Source organism: Colobus angolensis, unplaced genomic scaffold, assembly GCF_000951035.1.
Source record: "Colobus angolensis palliatus isolate OR3802 unplaced genomic scaffold, Cang.pa_1.0 Scaffold184, whole genome shotgun sequence".
Lineage (NCBI taxonomy): Eukaryota > Metazoa > Chordata > Mammalia > Primates > Cercopithecidae > Colobus > Colobus angolensis.
The window spans coordinates 3,755,896-3,781,472 of record NW_012114977.1 but is presented as its reverse complement, the minus strand read 5'-3'; the positions used below and the strand labels follow the sequence as shown (position 1 = coordinate 3,781,472).

General features: G+C 38.8%; 1 protein-coding gene across 3 annotated transcripts in view; it reads right to left on the bottom strand.

Annotated features, from left to right (window-relative positions):
* Positions 1-25,577, bottom strand: part of PPP3CC (protein phosphatase 3, catalytic subunit, gamma isozyme) — a 101,131-nt gene that overhangs the window by 12,311 nt on the left and 63,243 nt on the right. For all 3 annotated transcript variants that reach the window (XM_011939831.1, XM_011939832.1, XM_011939833.1), the window contains exons 5-10: positions 19,728-19,873; positions 17,184-17,323; positions 7,493-7,570; positions 7,312-7,406; positions 2,279-2,404; positions 1,223-1,294 (exon numbers count right to left, since the gene is read on the bottom strand). In XM_011939831.1, the coding sequence (XP_011795221.1) occupies positions 1,223-1,294; positions 2,279-2,404; positions 7,312-7,406; positions 7,493-7,570; positions 17,184-17,323; positions 19,728-19,873 (657 nt within the window). The remainder of the gene's footprint in view (positions 1-1,222; positions 1,295-2,278; positions 2,405-7,311; positions 7,407-7,492; positions 7,571-17,183; positions 17,324-19,727; positions 19,874-25,577) is intronic.

Sequence of the window (25,577 nt, the reverse complement as noted above, 5' to 3'; positions counted from 1 at the left end):
ATGACCAATAAACACAAGAAAAGCCGGGCGCGGTGGCTCAAGCCTGTAATCCCAGCACTTTGGGAGGCCGAGACGGGCGGATCACGAGGTCAGGAGATCGAGACCATCCTGGCTAACGGTGAAACCCCGTCTCTACTAAAAAATACAAAAAACTAGCCGGACACGGTGGCGGGTGCCTGTAGTCCCAGCTACTCAGGAGGCTGAGGCAGGAGAATGGCGTAAACCCTGGAGGTGGAGCTTGCAGTGAGCTGAGATCCAGCCACTGCACTCCAGCCTGGGCGACAGAGCGAGACTCCGTCTCAAAAAAAAAAAAAAAAAAAAAAAAAAGAAAAAATTGTCCATTAGTCTCATAAAAATATAAACTAAAATTTTAATTAAAAACTTAGTAACACCAGACTATAACGAGTATCATAAAGAGTATTAGAGACCGCACTGTGACTATGCACCCTGCAAAATGTAAAGTGGTACAGCCTTTCTAGAGGCTGTATCAGAAATTTCTATCTGTATCAGAATTGAAATTTTAAGTACTAATTGGTACAGATATTCAATTTCTAGAAATTCATCCTATGGAAATAAGGAGTGTTATTCTTGATTTTCTAATATTGCTTTACTTCCTTTCATCTGACATATTTATTTACTGTTTTTCCTCCCTGCACTAGCAAATAAGCTTATTGAGAGAAGGACCTAAACAGTACAGTACTTGGTATATATCAACCATGTAATAAATATTGGTTAAGAGAATGTGCACATTTTTATCTATACAAATTTTCAAAACTGTATGGGTTTTGTCAGCAAAAACTTTGGAAAAACTCCAATATCTAACACCACTGGGATTAGATAAAACACTGATCAGCATGGACAACTACAGATCCATTAGAAACTAGTCTACAAGAAACTCCACAAAAATAGTAAGTGTACTAGATCTTATTACACAACCTCATTCTCATTAAAAAGAAAAAAAACAGAGGAAAGCTATGTGCAGATATAAAAGACAGCTAACACATATACATTAAGATGTTAACTGTGGATATCTATAAGATGATGGGATTAGGGTGACTTTTTTTCCTTATTTATGGTTTCTCATATTTTTCAAATTTTATTTTTCCACAATGAACTAAATTTATTTTTAATATGACAAAGAAAATCATTCAAAATAAACTAAAACAACTAAAACCAAAACCGAACCTCTCCCTAGTTTTAGTTTAAAGGAGGAAAAGTTTACCTTCTGCTTCATCATCAGAAATCAGTTCGTCATCAGAGCATATGTTGAGCACATTTACCAGCATCTCTGTCACTATGTAAAACAAAATAATCCAAAATTTATGCAATTCATGAGGTACTTTCTCTAAAATAATGTGTATATCTAAATAAACACACGTTAAGTAAGCATGAACAAAAATTATTTATCATTATGTTAGTAACAATAGCTATAAAAAGCAGCATAAACGTAAACTTTCAGGTTTAAAAAGAATTTGGGTAGATTACTTGCTCCAGTACAAGTCTGGAGTCTTTGAAGATCTATTGCATAACTACTTGATTTTACTGGGTTGCTGTTCAGAGCTTCTTCCCACACTGATACACGTGTGATGAAATTTTTTCCCATTTTACAAAGTTAACCCAACAGGCCTATGTCCAACAGGCTTAGCTTATGTGAGTAGTTGTACAAATAAAATTGTAAGGACAATAAATTCTGTTTAAATCTCTTCAGTAGTGAAGAAATCTAAGGCAATGCCAAGTAACTATGTTGTTTTATCATCTTGATCATAGTAGGTCAGCTACTTTAAATTGATATTTACAGTAAGAAAACCATAATGTATGAAAATTTAAGAACCAATTACATGCCATTTACAAATCTATGTAGAGGCTGGGCACAGTGGCTCACACCTGTAATCCCAGCACTTTGGGAGGCTGAGGAGGGCGGATCACTTGAGGTCAGGAGTTTGAGACCAGCCTGGCCAATATGGTGAAACCCTGTATCTACTAAAATACAAAAATTAGCCGGGCGCAGGGGCACATGCCTATAATCCCAGCTCCTTGGGAGGCTGAGGCAGGAGAATCGCTTGAACCCAGGAGGCAGGGGTTGTAGTTAGCCGAGATTGTGCCACTGCACTCCAGCCTGGGCGACAGAGCGAGACTCCGTCTCAAAAAAAAAAAAAAAAATCTATGTAGAGAACAAACAAAATTAGAAAACATTTCTGAACCTTGGGGGGGCTCATGCAAATATAAGGTGTGCTCAGTCACCAAACAACTGATGAGACACGTGCTTTAGTTCTCTTACCTTTTTCCCCAACAAAAGGCAAAGACCATGTGAAAACATCCATAAAGTTTGGAAGCCAGTAGGGGTGTGGAGAACAATTAAACTGCCTGATATTCATGACATTGTTTTCATATTTCAACACAGCAGCTAAAAAGGAAAAAAGCAAGAAAATCTGGCAAAGAGGAACATGGCATGGCAACTGATATGCTTTCTACAGCTGTGTACCTGCTACACAGAATTCGAGAACTTTCCATTTGTAAAGTCAGGACTTGACTAGGTAAAGCGCAGATGGAAAATTTTAAAGCCTTTTATTTAGTTCATTCTCTTAAGAGTTATTCCAAGGAACAAAGTCACCTGAAGAGCTCATATAATAAAAGTACAAAAGAAACTGAAACTTTGGAGTCACTGCATAGTAACTATCTATATAACCCTCAAGATCCACATGAGGAAAATTTCCCCACAATTTCCTTTTATAGGCCAAATGGTTATAATTACAACTCTCCTTTGAAGGCAAATATCACTCATTAAACGGCCACAGCCTGTTTTGCTAGTCATTAGCCTGAGTTAAATATCGTATACACTCTCTGGGAGTTTATATAGTGCAGTTACCAACTCATACTGGAAGATACAAAAGGCAAACTTGGAGCAATTTACAATTAAATGTTCAAAATTAGATTAAATCATCTCTGTATTCAATATATGGATTTTAAAATTGCCCATTTCTCCAATACACAGCAGTATATGGCCAGCATGCTATGTTTAATATTAACTGTTCAGATAGTTGCACACATACTTTGATGCCAAACTGATTTTCTTTATATTTTGAAAGTCTTAAAATCCAATTCCTTAGCCTCTATCACCAGCAATGTTGTTGGCACTATTCTCTTAATTATTCCGTGGTCATGAAATAAAATAGGGTGCAACAGTTCTCTAGAAATGACAGATATAGGTCACGTCCTCGTTTCTGTTTCTTTGTTATAGGACAATCTAGTGTTCTTAAAATTTAAGTTATTGAATGTCTAAAATGTACACCATAGATTAAGAAAATAAATTAAAATATAATCTCTAGCTCTTAAAAAGCTTAACACTGGCTATGACGCACACGTTCCATTATTTTCACGTGTATGTATTTATTTACTTTAGGTAAATATGTCATATATCATTATTCAACAACTCCCTCAATTTCTACACAGGAAAAAGAAGTGGGAGGTGAGTCTCAACAGTGAATGACTGGAAACAAGAGTTTATAAAACTGCTTTTGGGGCCAGGCGCGGTGGCTCACGCCTGTAATCCCAGCACTTTTGGAGGCTGAGGCGGACGGATCACGAGGTCAGGAGATCGAGACCATTCTGGCTAACACAGTGAAACCCCATCTCTACTAAAAATAATACAAAAAATTAGCTGGGTGAGGTGGCGGGCGCCTGTAGTCTCAGCTACTCGGGAGGCTGAGGCAGGAGAATGGCGTGAACCCGGGAGGCGGAGCTTGCAGTGAGCAGAGACCGTGCGTTGCTGCACTCCAGCCTGGGCGACAGAGTGAGGCTCTGTCTCAAAAAAACAAAAACAAAAACAAAACTGCCTTTGGGTGTGTTCCCAGTGGACAGAAGAAAACAAGAAGAATCTTTAAAAATCATGATTAAAGGTCTTTCGTGTAACCAGTGGAACTAAGAAATACCTGTAGATACCAAGAAGTCTAAAGAATATGAGTACTCCTAGCACTCTGGGAGGCTGATGCAGGCAGATTGCCTGAGCTCAGGAGATGGAGCCCAGCCTGGGCAACGTGGTGAAACCCCGTCTCTACTAAAATACAAAAAATTAGCCAGGCATGGTGATGTGCACCTGTAGTCCCAGCTACTCGGGAGGCTGAGGCGGGACAATTGCTTGAACCCTGGAGGCAGAGGTTGCAGTGAGCCAAGACCGCACCACTGTACTCTAGCCTGGGCAACAGAGCGAGACTCTGTCTCTGAAAAAAAAAATATATATATATATATATATGAAAGAGGGCAGGTGTGGTGGCCCACACCTGTAATACCAGCACTTTGGGAGGCCGAGGCAGGAGGATTGCTTAAGCTCAGGAGTTTGAGACCAGCCTGGGCAACATAATGAGACCCTATCACTACAAAAAATATTTAAAAATTAGCCAGGTGTGGTGGCATGCACCTGTGGTCCCAGCTAGTTGAGAGGCTGAAGTGGGAGGATCACTTGAGCCCAGGAAGTCAAGGCTGCAGTGAAGCAAGATCGTGCCACTGCGCTCCAACCTAAGTGGCAGAGACCGAGAGAGAGAGAGAGAGAGAGAGATGAAGGAAGGAAGGAAGAGGAAGAGAGGAGAGGAGAGGAGAGGAGAGGAGAGGAGAGGAGAGGACAGGACAGGACAAGAGAGAGAAAGAGAAAGAAGAGCAACAGAAGAAGAAAGGGAAGAAAAAGAACAACAGAGTTGCCTTTTTCAGAAAAGAAGGCACTTGTATGGGGAGTAATTGAGTACCACCAAGGACTGTTTCAAATGCCACATTTTCTGCCTTTTTCCTTCTAAAATGCTTACGAAACAACCAATGAAAATAAGATTGTTTTGAGATAAAAGTTACTAATAATGTCAAAGTTGACAGAAAACTCAAGTAGAATGAACTGTGACTTTTACTTTTTTTTTTTTATTTTTTAGAGACACTGTCTTGCTCTGTTGCCCAGCTGGAATGCAATGGTGTGATCACAGCTCACTGCAGCCTCAAACTACTGGACTCAAAGGATCCTCCTACCTCAGCCTCCTGAGTAGCTAGGACTATAGGCATGCTCCACCTTGCCTCGCTAACTTTTAAATTTTTCTTTGTAAAGATGGGGTCACATTTTGTTGCCCAGGCTGGTCTTGAATTCTAGGCCTCAAGTGATCTTCCCCTTGGCCTCCCAAAGTGCAGAGATTACAGGTATGAGCCACTGTGCCTGGCCAGGACTGTGACATTAAAAGTTTGCTAAAGGAATAATCAAGAACAAAACCAGGTTAGATTGAGACAAAAAACAAGCTAGTAGTGAGTTAACTGTATAGTGGCTGCTGACTTAGGTGGCATGTTTCAGCTTGGCACACTGATAAATCCATTGAGCAATCAATAGATACTCTTTCTGATGAAGTTAAAAAAGAAAGTGAGAAAGGAACACCTTCACTACAAATAGCAGATCTAGGGCCACTGATAGTCCTTGAAGACGTTTAACAACACAAATAGTCCACACCATTGACAAGAGAATAAATAAGAATAAAACCTAAGTTGCTAATATACTGGAAATATCAGGAAAAAGGAAATAACAAATGAACTTAGGGAGAAGCAGAGCATTGTAGGACAGATAAGGCTCAGAGGAGAATGTTAACGTAAATGAAAACATAAGGCTAGGACAGAACGTAAGTCAAAGACATGCTTTTTAAAATAGACAAGTCACTGGAGGACAAACTAAAATGACTGACCCAAATCAGATTTAAATGAGATGTGCCATTCCACAGTTTACTTTTAAACAGGGTAAATATTAATTATATTTTGGCCATCTTTGAAACTTATCTCCCCAACTGCATATACAAGGTATAACTATAAAGTAATGAGACTTAAGAAACCACCAGCTACAAACACACCAGACCTTTGTATCAGATGAGTGTGGTCCTTTGATATCATCACATCAGGTACAATAACAGTAAAATCTGTATTATTATAGTAATTTATATTTTGAACAACACTTTAAGATCCATTTTCCTTATTCCAACTTATCTTCAACAACCCTATATGACAGATATTTTAAAGATGAGGCTCAGAGAAGTACCTTGTTAAATGTGACACACTTGAAAGTGAAGCAGTACTAGACTGACTCCTTGCTTTGTGTACTTTTCAGCACAACTTATTGCCTTACCATACAATTAATCCAGAGATGCTGCCATTACTCAAAACGTTTTTGGAACTCCTCTTTTGGAAGTGCCTCCAGAGCCACTGTATCAGCAACACGAGAAAAACCAGTCTCATTACCTTATAATCATACCTTGTTTCTGACCCCAAATGGTATCATCTAGCTTGATCACTCACCTTATTTATCAGTCTTGACTCCGAATGACTTTTGGCTGTCCAAAAATCAAATCCACCCTCAAAGGACGAAGATTTCCCATCATTGAGGATAATCAAAAGAATGTGTCGCAGACTCTGAAGGCAATGCCAAAAGAGGAGTTCCAAAAATGTTTTTGAACAAGGACAGCACTGTTGGAATAGGTGTGTAGCCTCCCAAGGTAACTACTTTGAAGGGACAATACTCATTTGGATATGTTCGTTCTGGCATGTTTATTTTCAAAGTCCTATTAATTTATAGTCATACTTTATAAACAACAAAATAGTTACAGAAATATGAAGTTTTTAGGAGGACCACTGCTTCGATAGAAAACTTATAAACTATTAATCATAAAAGTTTTAAATTAAAAAAAAACACTTTAACAGGATAAAGTCTTAGAAATAAAATTTCTGGAACAAAAGGCATGTATATATTCATTCTTCTTTTTTCATACGGGAAACTGAAGATTAGAAAGATAATGTGACCCACCCAAAGTCACAGTATTAGTTTCTGGCAGGGCTTAAACTAAAAATGAAGTTTTTTTTTTTTTGACTTTGTACACTAGGTTACTCTACCTAGACCATATCTCAAGAAAAACAAAAATAGTTTAACAATTCACAAATATTAAAATACCAATGATGACTCTGAGATACTGTTTATACATTAAATTCACCAAAACCAATAATTTATGCTAACTATTCTAACATGAGCCTGAAGCAATTTATTCTTCTTATACTTTGATTCTGTAGTATCAATCTGACCTATTATGATCATTATTTATACTCACAAAGAAGCCAGTAATCCTTAGGAGATAAAGACCAAGCAGCAGCATAAATTCTAAATTTCTTGGCCTTTGTTTCAATGAAGACCCCTTTTTTTCTTATTTAAAGTTTATATTTTAAAATGAAACAAACACACATACATACATACAATTAAACCAGAGCTCACGTCTACTCATAAATTCAAACTCAAATATTGCTGGACTCCTTTACCTTTATTGTTATAGACATCTAGGTAATTGGGGGCAGAGAAAATTGTAATAAGTGATGGAAAGCCTGTTGCTTGGCTCTTCCTGTACATTCGATACCTGAAAAAGAGATGAAAGCCCATCTGTCTTCATATTAAATGCAAAGACTCTGCAGTGATATTTGGTACAATTTTAATGTGACTTACCCAGCATCTTGGGCTTCATGGGCTCTGATAATTGATAATAAATTATTGTTCTGCAAAAATTCACAAACTGCAGGGTAACTGGAAAAGAAAATCAGAAAACATAAATCCAGAATTAAAACAATTTTTTAAATAGGAAGATGGAGAAAAGTCAATGTGATATTAGCTGATTTTGTTTCAAAATTACAAGTATTACACACTACTGAAATGTTATGAATACATTAGTACTCATCATTCTGTTTTTCTATTTCACTAATATACCTCACTACAGATCAAACATGAAGACAATAGATAACCCTACAATAGCAAGAGCTCCTCCCTCCCATCTTTTAATTTTTGTCTTAATCCATAATGATAATACAACACTAAAAACTTTTATCAGTGTCTTGATATTAAAAAGTGCAACAGTAGTGTGTGTGTATATATAGTAGGTGCTAAAAATTCAACACATACTTTCTTCAATTGTCAAATTGTCAAATTGTTAGAAAAATAAAAGAATGTACTTACAGCTTCACAGGTAATATCAACACCAAGATAATATTATGCAGGAATATATATATATATTTTTTTGAGATGCAGTCTTGCTCTGTCGCCCAGGCTGAAGTGCTGTGGCGCAATCTCGGCTCACTGCAAGCTTATGCAGGAATATTTTAGGAGTAGATGTAAATATTTTAGCCAACCATATTCTAAAAAAAGATACAATATTCTCATATACTCCTAAAATATTCTCGTCATACTATTACCTCTCTGAATGACAAATACCCGATAGGAAGAACTGGAGTATACAAAATTAACCTGGAATTACTTAGGCATTAATTATTTAGTTTATTTTTAAAATCTTTGTTTCTCCTTATGCTCATTAGAAAAAAATTACTTTTAAAGTAGATTGTAGGTGACGTCAGCAAGATGGCAAAAGAGAATGTCCCCAGCCGTGGTCCTCCTACAGAAACAATAGTTTGGAAGCCATCCATGACCATAAGTGCCACTATGAGAACCTTGGGATTGAGGTAGGTGGTTATGAAACCTTGGTGGAGCCCAAGACTAGGAACAGCTGCTTTGAGAAGGTAGGCCCACTGACCTTTCAGTTATAGACCCAGAATCAGCCCGTCCCTTGTAAACTTGGTTCCAGTCCTACTTGTCTACAGTCCTACCACCAACCTCATCCATCCTGGGAAGGAACTATGTCTATTGATGCCCCTAGTAAGAGATCAACCAACCAGACCCAACTGCAAACTCAAAGCAGCACTCTGACCTGGCTCCAGCTGTGCTCTACTATGGCCAAGAGGAAGGCCTGTCTTAACAGGGACCTTGTGGAAATCATGCCTGTCCATTCCTCTGGTAAAAGGGCTGCTGACTGGACCCAAACATAAACCCAAAACAGCCTGTGACCCGGCTTGGGTCCCACCCTATTGAGTTCCAGAAACAGCTCTCCCCATCCATGGGACATACTTGTCCATGCCCCTAGTGGCAGGCCCACTGACTGTGAACCCTAATGTAGCCCCATAAGCTAGCTTCACCCCTGCTTAATCACAATACCACAGGAAATCCCATCAATCCAGGGACTCAATAGGAGAAGGTATTTACTTGATGAACTAGTCCATAAAAACTGGAAGGCCCCTGCTCCTTCAAATGCATAGACTCCACTGCAAGGCTATATGAATTATAAAGAACCAGGCAAAAATGACATCACCAAAGGAAACTAATAAAGCTCTAGTAACTGGCCCTAAATAAATAGAGATGTATGAATTGTATAACAAAGAATCCAAAATAATCATCTTAAAGAAGCTCAATGCACTATAACTAAACAAAATCAGGAAAGCAACAAATGAATAAAGAGAGATGTTTAAAACAGAAACCATAAAAAGAAGCAAATAGAAATCCTGCAGCTGAAGAACACAATGACTCAACTGAAAAGCTCAAGAGACAGCTTCAACAGCAGACTCAGGCAGAAGAAAAGAAATGGCAAACTTAAAAGATAGGTCATTTGAGGCTGGGCGCAATGGCTCACGCCTGTAATCCCAGCACTTTGGGAGGCTGAGGAGGGTGGATCATGAGGTCAGGAGATCGAGACCGTCCTGGCCAACACGGTGAAACCCCATCTCTACTAAAAATACAAAAAGTTAGCCAGAAGTGGTGGCGGGTGCCTGTAGTCCCAGCTACTTGGGAGACTGAGGCAGGAGAATGGCATGAACCTGGGAGGCAGAGGTTGCAGTGAGCTGAGCTCGTGCCACTGTACTCCAGCCTGGTTGACAGAGCAAGACTCCATCTTTAAAAAAAAAAAAAAAAAAAAAGATAGGTCATTTGAAATGATACCATTAGAGGGACAAAAACAAAAAAGAATAAGAAAGAATGTGGGAAGTATACAGGACTTATGTGACAACATCAAGTGAAAATAATATAGGCATATGAGAGTTAAGGAGAAGAAAAAGGGGCAGAAAGCTTATTTTTAAAAACTAAAGGCTAACAGTTGTTAGCCAAATCTAGGGAGGAAAATCGACATCTCAATTCATGAAGCCTAAAGGTCTCCAAATAAGTTAAACACCGAGACGCATTATAATTAAGTTGTTAAAACTCAAAAAGAAAAAAGAAAGCAGCAAGAGAAAATCTACTTGTCACATAACATACAAGGAAGCTTCTATAAGATTATCAGTGAATTTCTCAGCTGAAACCTTGCAGGCCAGGAAAGTGGGAGACAATATATTCAAAGTGCTAAAAGAAAGAAAAAAAAAAACCTGCCAACCAGGAATACTTTCCTCAGCAAAATTGCCCTTTCAGAATGAAGGAGAGATAAAGACTTTTCCAGAAAGCAAAAACTGGAGTTTGTCACGACTACACCAGCCTTATGGGAGCAACTAAAGGAAGTTAAAGTAGAAATTAAAAGATGCAGCTGGCCGCGGTGGCTCGTGCCTGTAATCCCAGCACTCTGGAGGCCGAGGAAGGCACATCACTTGAGGCCAGGAGTTAGAGGCCAGCCTGGCCAACATGCTGAAACCCCATCTCTACTAAAAATATAAAAAATTAGCCGGGTGTGGTGGTGTGTGCCTGTAGTCCCAGCTACTCGGGAGGCTGAGGTAGGAGAATCACTTGAACCTGGGAAGCAGAGGCTGCAGTGAGCCAAGATCGCACCAAGGCACTCCAGCCTAGGTGACATAGCAAGACACTGTCTCAAAAATAAAGTAAAATCTGAGATTAATTACATTAGGTGTGTGAATGGGGAGTAAAGTGTAGAGTTTCTATACGTCATTGAAGGTAATTTCTTCTCAGCTTAAGACAGACTGCAATAACTATAAAATGTTTGATGCAAACCCTATGAATGAAAAAGCACAGTAGATACACAAAAGATAAAAAGAAAAGAACCAAAGTACCCCACTACAAAAATAAAAATCGAATCACAAAGAGAAAAAGAGAGGAATAGTAGAACCACAAAAAAGACAGAAAGCAACCAACAAAATGGTAATAGTAAGTCCTTACCAATCAATCATTACTTTAACTCCCAAATCAAAAGATATAGTATGAGTGAATGGATGAACACAAGACCCAACTATATGCTGTCTACAAAAGACTCACTTTAGATTTAAAGACACACATAAGCTGAAAGTAAAAGGGTAGAGAAAGGTATTCCATGCAAATAGTAACCAAAAGAGAACATGAGTGGCTAAACTTTTATCAGACAAAATAGACTTTAAGTCAGAAATCATCACAAGAGGGAACAAAAGTAATTATATAATGATAAAAGGGTCAATACAACAGAAAGATATAACCATTATAAATATATATGTACCTAACATCAAAGCACCTAAATATATAAAGCAACAACAGATCTGAAGGCAGACACTGACAGTAATAAAATAATAGCAAGTAGGACGGGCACGGTGGCTCACACCTGTAATCCCAGCACTTTGGGAGGCCGAAGTGGGTGGATCACCTGAGGTCAGGAATTCGAGACCAGCCTGGCCAACATGGTGAAATCTCATCTCCACTAAAAATATAAAAATTAGCTGAGCATGATGGTGCATTCCTGTAATCCCAGCTACTTGGGAGGCTGAGGCAGGAGAATTGCTTGAACCCAGGAGGAGGAGGTTGCAGTGAACCGAGGTCGCGCCACTATACTCTAGCCTGGGCGACAGAGCAAGACTCTGTCTCAAAATAATAATAATAATAATAATAATAACAATAGCAAGTAACTTCAATACATCATTCTCAGAATGGATAAATCATCCAGTCAGAAATCAATAAGCAAACAACAGAATTGAACAACACTATGGACCAAATGGACCTAATACGCATATACAAAACTTTTTGCCAAATAACAGAAGACTACAATTCTTCCCAAGTGTATACAGAATATTCTTTTGGCTATATAATCATAAAGAAGTATCAACAAACTTAAGAAAATGTAAATCATCCTAAGTATCTTTTCCCACCACAATGGAATGAAACTAAAAATCAATAACTGTAAGAAAACAAGAAAATTCACAAATATGTAGAAACTACACACCACACTTTTGAACAACTATTGTGTCAAAAAGGAAATCAAAAAGGAATTAAAAAATTATCTCTAGATAGGTCAGGAGTTCGAGACCAGCCTAAGCAACATAGCAAGACCTCGTCTCCTCTAAAAATGTTAAAAACAATTAGCTGGGTATGGTGGTACATCCTGTAGTCCCAGCTACTCAGGAGGCTGAGGCAGGAGGATTGCTTGAGCCCAGGGGTTCAAGGTTGCAGTGAGGTATCACTGTGCCACTGCATTCAGCCTGGGTGACAGAGCAAAACACCCTATTTCAAAAAAAAACAAAAAACAAAAAACCCTCAAGACAAATGAAAACAAAAATATACATATCAAAATGTATGGGATGCAGCAAAAACAGTACTCACAGGAAAGTTTATAGTAATAAATGCCAATTTAAAAAACAAAAAAGACCTGAATTCAACAACCTTATTTTACACTTCAAGAAACTGGAAAAAGGAGAATCAAATAAACCCAAAGTTAGCAGAAGAAAGGAAAGTTTAGGGCAGAAATGAATCAAATAGAGAACAGAAAAACAATAGAAAAAAGTCGAAACTAGGCCGGGCGCGGTGGCTCAAGCCTGTAATCCCAGCACTTTGGGAGGCCGAGACGCGCGGATCACGAGGTCAGGAGATCAAGACCATCCTGGCTAACACGGTGAAACCCTGTCTCTACTAAAAACTACAAAAAACTAGCAGGGCGAGGTGGCAGGCGCCTGTAGTCCCAGCTACTCGGGAGGCTGAGCCAGGAGAATGGCGTGAGCCCGGGAGGCGGAGCTTGCAGTGAGCTGAGATCCGGCCACTGCACTCCAGCCTGGGCGACAGAGCGAGACTCCTTCTTTTTTCAAAAAAAAAAAAAAAAAAAAAGAAAGAAAGAAGTCGAAACTAAGTGTTGGTTTTTGAAAAACTAAACAAAATTGAACAAACCCTTAGCAAGACTGAGAAAAAAAGAGATAAATAAATAAAAAATGAAAGAGGAGACATTACAATAGATGCCACAGAAATAAAAGGGATCATAAGGGACTATTACGAATAACCATACACCAAAACACTGGAAAACCTAGAAGAAATGGATAGAGTCCTAGAAATATACAACCTGCCAAAACTGAATCAAGAAGAAATAGAAAACCCAAACAGACGAATAGCAAATATGGAGACTGAATCTGTAATCAAACAGCTCTCAACAAAGAAAAGCACAGGACCAGACGGTTTCATGGGTGAATTCTATCAATCATTAAAAAAAAGAATTAATACCAATCTCTCTTAAACCTTCCAAAAAATAGAAGAGGAGAGAATTCTTCCAAACTCACATTATGAGGCCAGGATCACTCTGATACCAAAGCCAAAGACAACAGAAGAAAGAAAAGTACAGGTATCTTTGATGAACATAGATTTTTAATTGTCAATAAAACACTACAAAGCCAAACTCAACAACACACTAAAAGGATTATACACCATGGCTAAATGGGATTTATCCCTGGGATAAAAGAAGGCAGAGTATCACTTTGTTCAACCTCAGCTGGGAACATGCATGTGTCCTGGGTGAGTCAAATTTTTTATCTCATTATTCCCAGTAGCTACATTCTATAATGTTGCTGCAAAAACAGAATTAGCAAATAATGAAACACTACTGCTAAGGGAAATACAGGGTAAAGTTCCTGTGAGCCTCTGGTCATAACATTTTCACCCACCAATTAATATACACCCTTGTTTCAGATGTGTTTCTGTCTAATAATACTTTAGGTCATTTACACTGTTGATTCATTAACACTGAATTCATGCCCAAAACCACCATAACTCATGCCTAAACAAAGCTCATATCTAACACTCGCATATTTTCCCTGTAAGACACACCACAGCCTTCTTGTGCTTAGGAACCCTAGACAGCAGCACTTCAGCACTATACTTGGTGGCCATTCTAAACAGTGAAATCACTCATGAAAAGCACAAAAACATAAAACATGTTTCACTAAATAAAACCCAAAAGAATGCCTGTTTACAATACAAGGGCTGCAAAAAGAAGATAGGGCATCATTTTGTTCAATCTCAGCTAGGAACATGTGAGTGAGGTGGCTCAAATTTTTTGTTGCACTGCACACTGCATTCCCATGAATGATTATGACACCTCTGTAAGTACTGATTTGGGTGTTACAAATACATCTTAGTAAGTGGGGGAATTCACAAATATGAAATTCATAAGTAATGTGAATCAAGTATATATCCACAGGATTAAGTTTTAGAAGTAGAATTTCTGGATCAAAGGCCATGTACAAATGCCTTTGAGAGATATTGCCAAGTTGATGTCCACATAAATTGTACCAATTTCTATTCTGACAACAATGAATATGTACTATGCTCTTTATTTTAAGCAATGTAAAAAGAAATAAAAGTTAACTGATTTCATCACATTAGTCATTGGAAAAGTTGGCATGGAGGAATGAAAAATGGTTATTGGCTGGGTGGGACTCATCCCTGTAATCCCAGCACTTTGGGAGGCCAACCAGGGAGGGGTGCTTGAGTCTAGGACTTTTGAGACCAGCCTGGGCAAAACAGCAAGACCCTGTCTCTACAGAAAATTAAAAAAGCAGCTGGGCATGGTGGCACACGCCTACAGTGCCAGCTACCCAGGAGGCTAAGGCAAGAGGACTGCTCGAGCCCAGAAGGTTGAGGCTGTAGTAAGCTGTGATGGCGCCACTGCACTCCAGCCCAGGTAACAGAGAGAGACCCTGTCTCAAAAAATAAAATAAAATAAAATAAAAAAAGAAGAAGAAAGAAAAAAAAGACAGTTTACTATCCATCTGACAAGGGATTAATAACCAGAATATGTAAGGAGCTCAAACAATTCAATACGAAAAATCCAATAATCCAATTTAAAAATGAGCAAAATATCTGAATAGACATTTCTTAAAAGGAGACATAAAATGGCAAACAGGTATATGCAAAGGTATTCCATATCACTGATCATCAGAGAAATGCAATCAAAACTATGATATCATCTCACTCAGTTAAAATGACTTTTATCCAAAAGACAGGCAATGACAAGTGCTGGTGAGGATGTAGAGAAAAGGGAACCCTCATACGCTATTGGTGGGAATGTTTAGTACACTACTATGGAGAACAGTTTAGAGGTTCCTCAAAAAACTAAAAATTGAACTACCATATAATTCAGCAATCCCACTACTATGTATATATATAAAAGAAAGGAAATCAGTATATTGAAGAGACATCTGCACTTCCATGTTTATTGCAGCACTGTACACAATAGCCAAGATTTGGAAGAACGTAAGTGTCTATTAACAGATGAAAGGACAAAGAAAATGTGGTACATATACACAATGGAATATTATTCAGCCATAAAAAAGAATGAGATCCTGTCATTTGCAACAACATGAATGGAACTAGAGGTCATTATGTTAAATGAAATAAGCCAGGCACAGGAAGACAAACTTCATATGTTCTCACTTATTTGTAGGAGCTAAAAATTAAAACAATGGAATTAATGGAGATTACAGTAGAATGATGGTTACCAGAGGCTGGGAAGGGTAGTGAGAGGGGAAATGGGATAGTTAATGGGTACAAAAAAACAGAAAGAATGAATAAGACCTAGTATTTGCTACCGTGAGATTTAAACAACAGGGTCACTATAGTGAATAATAATTTAATTGTACATTTTAACATAACTAGAAGAGGCTGGCCACAGTGGCTCACACCAGGACTTTGAGAGGCTGAGGTGGGTGGATCACTTGAGGTTAGGAGTTCCAAACTAGCCTGGTCAACATGGGTGAAACGCCATCTCTAAAAAACACAAAAATTAGCCAGGCATGGTGGTGGGTGCCTACAATTCCAGTACTCGGGAGGCTAAGGCAGGAGAATTGCTTGAACCTGGGAAGTAGAGGATGCAGTGAGCTGAGATCACGCCACTGCACTCCATCCTGTGCGACAGAGCAAGACTCCGTCAAAAACAAAGTGAAAAAAAACAAAAAAACAAAAAATAAAATAAAAGAGCATAATTGGATTGTTTGTAACACAAAGGATAAATGCTTGAGGTGATGGATACCTCATTTACTTTGATGTGATTATTACATGTTGTATGACTGTATCAAAATATCTCATATAACCCATAAATATATATACCTACTATGTACTCACAAAAATTTTTTAAAAATTTTTTTAAAGAAAAAAGGTTTAGAAGAATGCTAAAAGTAATGGTGAAATCAAAGTTTCATGTGTGTGTGCATGCGTGTATTTTAATGAACACATTATCTTAGCCAAGTAACAGATTTTTAGGGAAATAAATATATTATTTGCCACAATAAAATACTGGGATTAAAAATAATTTAGATTTCCAACTTCTCTATGTCTTTTTTTTTTTTTTTTTGAGACAGAGTCTTGCTCTGTTGCACAGGCTGGAGTATAGTGGCACAATCTTGGCTCACTGCAACCTACACCTCCCAGGTTCAAGTGATTCTCTTGCCTCAGTCTCCCAATTAGCTGGGATTACAGGAGTGTTGCCACCATATCTGGCTAATTTTTGTATTTTTAGTAGAGATGGGTTTTGCCATGTTGGCCAGGCTGGTCTTGAACTCCCGGCCTCAAGTGATCCGCCTGTCTAGGCACCCCAAAGAGCTGGGATTATAGGCGTGAGCCACCACGCCCTTGCCTGTCTTCCTATTTTTGAGTGTCTAATCACAATGAAAGCTCCTGTGAAATTTAAAACAACAACCAACTTCCAGGAAATGTACTGGGCTTAGTTCACAATGTCCTGTTCTTTTTATATCTTAGTCTACACTAGTGGTTACAAAAGTTGGAGAGCTTTTGAAAACACAATAGGATTCCTCTCAGACCTAGTATCAGAATCTCTGGGGAAAGAGCCAAGAAAGCTTTGATTTTTTTAAAAAAAGTGTATAGATAATGTTTAGGAACAAATAGTCTGGATCACTTAGAGTCAGACAAAAATATCAGAGCACTGTAGGATGTCCAATCATGTTTGGTGTATTACACTTCTTAGGGCATAATATCTAAAAAAATATAAAAAGCCAAACAAATAAGTTTCTTGTCTCCTATTAATCGAAAAATTAAACACAAGTGCTTATACTACACAGATCTGAAATATAATATGCTGAAAAAGAATCTGATAAAATGAATTACAGTTTCCTTTCATAATTTTCTATCTCAAGGACTAGCTTACCTGTAGAAATAAGAGCACCCTCGGACAGTGTTGTGGGTATAGTGCTCCAGGGTCTTCTCATTGCCATAATCCTCTGAGGGATCAGACCAAAGCAGGTCACACACAGGTCCAAAGGCAGGAGGTTCTGTAAACCTGTCTAACTAGAAGACACACAAAAGCCAAAAGAAAAAAATCAGGAGAGCAAAAGGCCTCTTGGAAATTGGTATGCATCAAAGAAAAACCCCTTCCACCCACAAGAATGTATTAGGAGAGAAGCCAGTGTGCCCCTAAAGGATTTTCCTGCAAGAAAAGGAACATTTAACAATTTTAGATACAATAACTTTTATTATTTTTCTGCAATAATTTTTTTTTCTTTTTGTTTTTGAGACAGAGTTTCACTCTTGTTGCCCAGGCTGGAGTGCAATGGTATGATCTCGGCTCGCCGCAAACTTCGCCTCCCAGCTTCAGGCAATTCTCCTGCCTCACCCTCCCTAGTAGCTGGGATTACAGGCATGTGCCACCACACCCAGCTAATTTTGTATTTTCAGTAGAGACAGGGTTTCTCCATGTTGGTCAGGCTTGTCTCGAACTCCTGACCACAGGTGATCTGCCCTCCTCGGCCTCCCAAAGTGCTGGGATTACAGGCGTGAGCCACTGCGCCCGGCCTGCAATAAATTTTTATAAACATCCCTGTCATTTAACCATACTGTAGTAAAGGACCCTCTTACATCCTAATCGTAAAGGAGTACTAATTTAATTCAAATGTGAAATCAACCACTATAGAGATATACTATTTTAGAAAGACTATGACTATATAAAATTAATTTTAATTGTCTAGGTGAGCCAATGTTACCATGAGAGCAGAAATGTTTTACAATGGTTCTGTTCATTGCAAACCTCATTCCAGTGGAGATTTCTTTTTTTTTTTTTGTTTTTTTTTTTTGAGACGGAGTCTAGCTCTGTGGCCCAGGCTGGAGTGCAGTGGCCGGATCTCAGCTCACTGCAAGCTCTGCCTCCCGGGTTTACGCCATTCTCCTGCCTCAGCCTCCCGAGTAGCTGGGACTACAGGCGCCCGCCACCTTGCCCGGCTAGTTTTTTTTGTATTTTTTAGTAGAGACGGGGTTTCTCTGTGTTAGCCAGGATGGTCTCGATCTCCTGACCTCGTGATCCACCCGTCTCGGCCTCCCAAAGTGCTGGGATTACAGGCTTGAGCCACCGCGCCCGGCCGAGATTTCTTTATGTTAAAGAATGCTAATTTTGTAAGGGCATTTATCCTTTCCATTCTATGCAGCTGAGGTATTTCAATGAGTTATTAACTTAAGCCTTTAGTCACTGCTGCTTTAGTTAAAAGCATAAAAACCAAGAGAAAGTAAGTAATAGAATAGCTGAATGCCAAGAAGATAATTTCTACTGAGTGAAAGAGCTTTTTATTGATATGATTGATTCAGAATTATAAAATTCATATTTTACTATGTAAAAGAGAAATGCTGGTTATTTAAAAGACAGTAAGGCAAGAGAAAAGCCAGTACATATAAGTACACCCTCTTACCCTGAGGAGACTTTCATTCAGAGAAAATAGTTTTATAAACAGAAAAATCTTTAGTCTCAGTACCTATAAGAGAGGATGAGTATCCATCACTTTGATTAAAAAAGACAGAGAGAGACAGGTAGAAGAATTCAAAGGTAGAGAAGATAAGATGACTATGTACAATAAAAATTGGTCATCTTTTTCCATAATGAAGATACAGAATCTTGGAAATAGTAATCACCAAGGAAGGCAAGTAAAACAATGAAACCGTATCATCTAAAATGTGAAAGCCAATGCATTTCGGAGATGGCAGTGTCCTCAGACCATCCTTTCCAACTTCCTCATTTCATAGAGAAGAAATGTGACAAAGAGGTTCAATAATTTGGTCAAGGTTACACAATTAATGGCAGGACTGTGATTAGAACCCTGGTTTCCTTCCTTTTGCACTGTGATATAATTTAAAGTTTCAGGACTATAAGAATGTTAGCTTTCTAGTTGGTAAAAACATAGAGCTTACTAAAAATTATAATTTGTGGTAGATACATATCAAAATGTTAACAGTAGTTATAGTGATGAAATCAGAGGTATCTTCCATTTTCTTACTTTTGATTATCTGTATTTTAAAGATTTCAGCTAAAGATATATTGGTTGACTGCAAAAAGAAACAAATTTTAGGTCGGGCGCAGTGTCTCACACCTGTAATCCCAGCACTTTGGGAGGCCAAAGTGGGCAGATCACTTGAGGTCAGGAGTTCAAGACCAGCCTTACCAACAACAGGTGAAACCCCGCCTCTACTAAAAATACAGAAATTAGCCTACTAAAAATACGAAAATTAGCCAGGTGTGGTGGTGTGCACCTGTATCCAGCTACTTGGGAGGCTGAACCAGGGAGGCGGAGGTTGCAGTGAGCTGAGATAGCACTACTGTACTTCGGCCCGGGTGAAAGAGAGAGACTCTGTCTTAAAGCAAACAACAACAACAACAAAACCCAACACATTTTAAAAATATACTCTATGAGAATAATAAAAGATTACTTACTTTCCTAATGTCATCTAAAGAAGTAATTTCAGGTGACATTCCTCCATGTACACAGAGAAACTGCTGGTTTAAGAGGGCAGCAAGAGGAAGACAGTCAAATGTCTCCATACAGGCATCATACACCTGTTCCGAATATTTGATTCGACCTAACAAAAAAGGAAAACCAGTCAATGGAAGAAAAACTAAAATGTATCACATTTGAAAAAGGATATAGGCCAGGAGAATATGAAGCTATTTTAAAGCCATTTATTTTAGATAATTTGAAATCACAATTATCTTTATAAAGATAATTTTGAAAAGTTGCGGATAATAGGTTAACAATACCTCTCTCCTCTTAAAGACAAGTGTGACCTTGGATTAACTTTCTAGCTCTGTTGCTTGGAAATGTGATAAGGTGACTGTCCACTGTGTTACTAGGCAACATGGCTTGTGGTAAAAATTACCCAGTTACCTGGTGGGAAGCTATAGCTTTGGGCTCCTCTGAAGGTAGTTTTACAACACACATTGACACTTTCGATGCATGAGGCTTCTATACCAGGATGGCTCCCTAATCTTCCCAGTATGGATATTGTTTCCTTGTACCTGAGCTGGTGAGATGGGAGGGGGCAAGAGAGACGGAAAGCTGCTGGACTGTGGTATGCACTGCTGTGAGGACCACTCCACTGAAAAGGAACGCCCAGTGCTGCCCTTCCTGATCTATAACCTTCTAAGCATATGGATGATAAGTAGGGTCCATGGTAGTCTTGTGAGTCTGAATATTTTATGGGTCTTAAAGATCCCTTAGGGGTGTTGAAGATATATAAGTGAAAACTGGAGTCTTAGGAGATACCAATAAAATGTCAGTAATGTTTTTGCTCATGATTTTTAAGGTCTGTAAACAAATTATGTCTTGATTCTATTTTCTCTAAAAACATTTGGCTTAAGCTGATGTGGTGGCTCATGCTTGCAGTCCCAGTGTTTTGGAAGGCTGAGGTAGGGGGATCGCTTGAGGCCAGGAGTTTGAGACCAGCCTGGGCAACACAATGAGGTTTAATTTTTTTTTTTTTTTTTTTTGAGACGGAGTCTCGCTCTGTCATCCAGGCTGGAGTGCAGTAGCAGGATCTTAGCTCACTGCACCTCCGCTTCCCGGGTTCTTGCGATTCTTCTGCCTCAGCCTCCCGAGCACCTGGGACTACAGTTGCACGCCACCACGCCTGGCTAATTTTTGTATTTTTAGTAGAGATGGGGTTTCACCATGTTGGCCAGGCTGGTCTCAAACTCCCGACCTTGTGATCCACCTGCCTTGGCCTCCCAAACTGCTGGGATTACAGGTGTGAACCATCACGCCCGGCCGAGGCCTCCTTTTTACAGAAAATTAAAAAACAAAATTAGCTGGCTGTGGTGGTACATGCCTGCTGTCCAAGCTACTTGGGAGGCTGAGGTGGGAGGATAGATTGAGCCCAGGAGTTTGAGGCTGCAGTGAGCTACGATAGTGCCAGTGCACTCCAGCCTGGGCAACACAGTGAGACTCTGCCTCTAAACAATAAAAAATAAATGTTTGGTTTAATAAATTATGTTTTGATGTGGCTATCAACTTGGGGCTACAGAATAAGGAAATACATCAGCAGGTGGAAGGAGGAGTCTCTACAAATCTCTAGAAAGGAAAAGTCACAAAATAATAGGTGGGAAACTGGAAAATGGGCATTTAAAGAGAAAAAGGAACATTTTCTTCTTCCTTGGCCTTGGTTTCAAAAAGTCAAGCTGTGCTCAGGGATGTGTGTGGGTAGAGAAGACCAGAAGTACAGTCAGGCAGCCCTGTAGAACTGTGAGCTCCTTCTCCTCTTCTAGGATTCTGAGAAGATAAGGTGGCCTACAGGACCAAGAGAACAAAGCTGTATCGAGTGAGTCAGACTATCTAGTTGGTAATTATTTCTGTGTTTATTTCCTTTTTGTGATCTCTAAGCCTTTAGAAAGACATAAATCAGAGGCTGGTCCTAGCAAGGCTTTGGGGAATAAAGTGAAGAATGATGGATTCAGGTTTGGGCCAGACTGAAGTACTGTACGGGTGACAGGAATGGTTAGAGAGAGATCCCTAAGGAAGGTGTAAACCAGTAGACCACACTTGAGGTTGTAAGGCCTTCCATCCCTGAGTGTGAAGATTTCTCTTTAATGCCAATACTGGGTGATCAGGGTTTGAGTTCATTAAGGGAGCCTGTGGGTTTCTTTGAGGTTTTCAGAACATTTTGTATTGCTGTTATAGCAGTCAGCATAATCTATTCCACAACATATGCTAACTTTATTAGGAGCTCAAAGTTAACAAGAGCCATGTCTTATGCATCGTTGCCTCTCCTTACAGTTACATCCTTACGCTCTGCTTTGTCTTAAATACTATAAATTTTGCCCATTTCAAAGTAGATCCAGCATTGGCCATAAAGTCTGTCGGAAGTAAAAAACAAACAAAAAACTCTTTCATTTATGGTCAGTGATTGACTTTTTCTCCTGAAAATCCTAGGAACCAGAGTTCCCTCTGTTGCCAGTGTCAGTAAGGAATTCCTCCATGGGAGTTCTACACTTGAATATAGGTAGGAATTTCAATTACTTATTAATTTATGCTCCATAACATCTTACATTGATAAATGCCTTTCAATCCCAAGAATGACTCAAAATAATTCCTTAGCCTACTTCCAAAAAAGAATGCCAAGTCTGAAGATGGCAAGTAATGAAGTATATTGTTATTTTGTAAATTAAATCAGGAGGTCAAAAATTAAATTAAGCAAAAAGAAGTTCATATTACATTAATACGTGAATAAAATAGGCTACAAAATGTTACCATCTTTATTTTTTCAAAGTATATGAACTGCATATATAATCACCAATATTTAATTTTCTGGGGGATTAGATTGACAATGGTATCTATATTTTTCTTAGTTTAGCTGTTTTTTTTATGATGAATATGTAATCTTTATACAATAACATTATTATACTGCCTTTCAAAAATTTTTTTTAGAGACAGGATCTTACTGTTTTCTAGACTGGAGTGCAATCGTAGCTCACTGTAACCTCAAACTCATAGGTTCAAGCAGTCCTCCTGCCTAATCTTCTAAGTAGCTGGGACTACAGGTGCACACCACCACATCCAGCTAATTTTTTAAAATTACTTGTAGAGACAGGATCTCGATATGCTGCCCAGGTTGGTCTTCAATTCCTGGCCTCAAGCAATCCTCCTGCCTCAGCCTCCCAAAGCGCTGGGATTATAGGCATGACGTACTGCACCTGTACCTGGCCTATATTACCTTTATTATTTAAATGTATTGAAGGCTTATGATGTGTCTGTCAGTGAGTTAAGCATGTGGCATGGCATGGTGGTGAAGAGAATGGAGTCTGGAACTTGTTGCCTGCTTTGAAGAAACTCAGCCCCCTCCACTTACTAGCTATGGGACCTTGGATAAACATTTTAACTCTCTGCCTTGGTTTCCTTATCTATGGTCATAATAATAATAATACCCTGAATTATAGATTCAGGGTTGCTGTGAGGATTAAATGAATTCATTTATGTAAAATATGCAGAATAATGCTGGCACTTAGTACATACTATGTAAGTGTTAACTGATAAAGTATTTAATACTCACAGAAACCCTATGAAGTAGATATTGTTACTGTCTTCATTCAAAAACTGAGGAAATTAGGCTTACTTGCCCAAAGCTGCAAGCTAGTAACTGGCAGAACTGGGACTCAAACCTGTTCATGCTCTTAATGACCCTCTAATATTCCTCCTAATCATTATTTTTAAATAAGATTTTGAATAGGAGAATCTAAATAGCCAAATACATAATTCCCAGTGGTTAAATTAGCTGATTTAAGTGCTTTATTTTCAAGACAAATTTTTAGGATATATCCCAAAAAATAGTTATTTCTATAGCAAAGGGAACATGCACTACAGCCATAGGATGACACGGATATAAGTTCTAACTAGTATCAATAATACAACATTAACAAAACAAAATTTTCAACAAAACCCTTTGAAAGCAATTTTGAGAGTCAGCACTACTTGCAAGAAATCACAATCTGGTCTAGTCACTGATGATATATTTGTTTCAATTTTTATTTGCTTTATTTATTATTATTATTGTTTGAGACAGGGTCTCATTCTGTCACCCAGGCTGGAGTGCAGTGGCATTATCATAGCTTACTGCGGCCTAGAACTCCTGGCCTCAAGAGATTCTCCCACCTCAGTCTCGCAAATGCTGGGATTACAGACGTGAGACATAGCTCAAATTTCAAAAGCCACAAAAGGATATAATGTGCCTCCTGCCGTCTCTCTGCAAGTAACCAATATTACCAGTTTCCTGGGTGTCTTTACAAAGATATTCTATGCATACACATGCAGATATGTATGTTTCTTCTCTTTCCAAAACATCCTTTTGGTTTTTACATACATGATAGCACATATGTACTGTTCTTTACTTGCTTTTTGTACTTAAGAACACATTTTGGCTATCATGCCACATCTTCAGAGGAAGAGTGGAATTAAGAGTATGCCACCCCAAAATACGCCACTCCAGCACACTGACAACTTTGAGTTAAAGGCATTTGAAAAACCACAGGTGCAAGAAGATCACTCTGGCCTTCGTGCTGTTTCTTCTTCTTTTTTTTATTTGAAATGGGGTCTTGTTATATGCCCAGGATGGTCTCAAACTCCTGGCCTTAAGTGATCCTCCCAGTTCAGCTTCCCAAGTAGCTGGGATTACAGGCACATGCCACAGTGCCCGGCTCATGCTGCTTTTTAAAAGCAGGAGATGAAATTCCCATTTGAAAGATGCCCTCCCAGAGCAACAGACACTGAGACCTACTTGAAAATGGAGGGTAGGAGGAGGGAGAGGATCAGGAAAAATAACTACTGGGTACTAGGCTTAGTGCCTGGGTGACAAAATAATCTATATAGCAAACCCCTATGACACAAGTTTGCCTATATAACAAACCTGTACATGTACCCCTGAACTTAAAATAAAAGTTAAAAAAACAAAATGAAAAGAAAGATGCCCTCCGTGTACAAGAAGGAAAATAACATTGTTATCACCAAGGATTAATAGTTGAGGCTGAATTCAAATAACTCTTATCTTCTAGCCTCCTCACATCATTCAGTTCCTTCTTCACAACTTATTACTTTTCATCCATTTCAGCATGTAAGTGTTCAACTCTGAGTCTCTGGGTCTTCATTTTCTTACAGCGGCTCCTATGTCATATAGAGCTTATATTAAATAAATCTGTATGTTCTTCTCCTATTAATTTATCTTATGTCAATTTAATTCTCCGGCCCAGCTGAAAAACTCTGAGAGTAAAGGTAAAATTTGGCCTCCCCTACAGAAGAGCTTTGTAATTTTTTAACATCTACCTAGTATTTTGCTTTATAGATACGCCACAATCTAATTAGACCAATCTTTTGCTACTCTAAAAAATGCTGCAATGAGCAATGACAAACAATATTTGTTTATTTTTTTTTTTAAATCCAGTTGTCATAACAATACTGCTTTCATTAGTAAAATTACAGGAGTTTCTTGAACTTATCAGTAAGCTATCTAACTATACATTTAAAAACATGGTTCCTGGAAGGGCCGGGCACGGTGCCTCACGCCTGTAATCCCAGCACTTTGGGAGGCCGAGGTGGGTGGATCACAAGGTCAGGAGTTCGAGACCAGCCTGACCAACATAGTGAAACCCTATCTCTACTAAAAATACAAAAATTACCCAGGCATGGTGGCGCACACCTGTAATCCCAGCTACTTAGGAGGCTGAGGCAGGAGAATCGCTTGAACCTGCGAGGCAGAGGTTGCAGTGAGCCGAGATTGTGCCACTGCACTCCAGCCTGGGTGA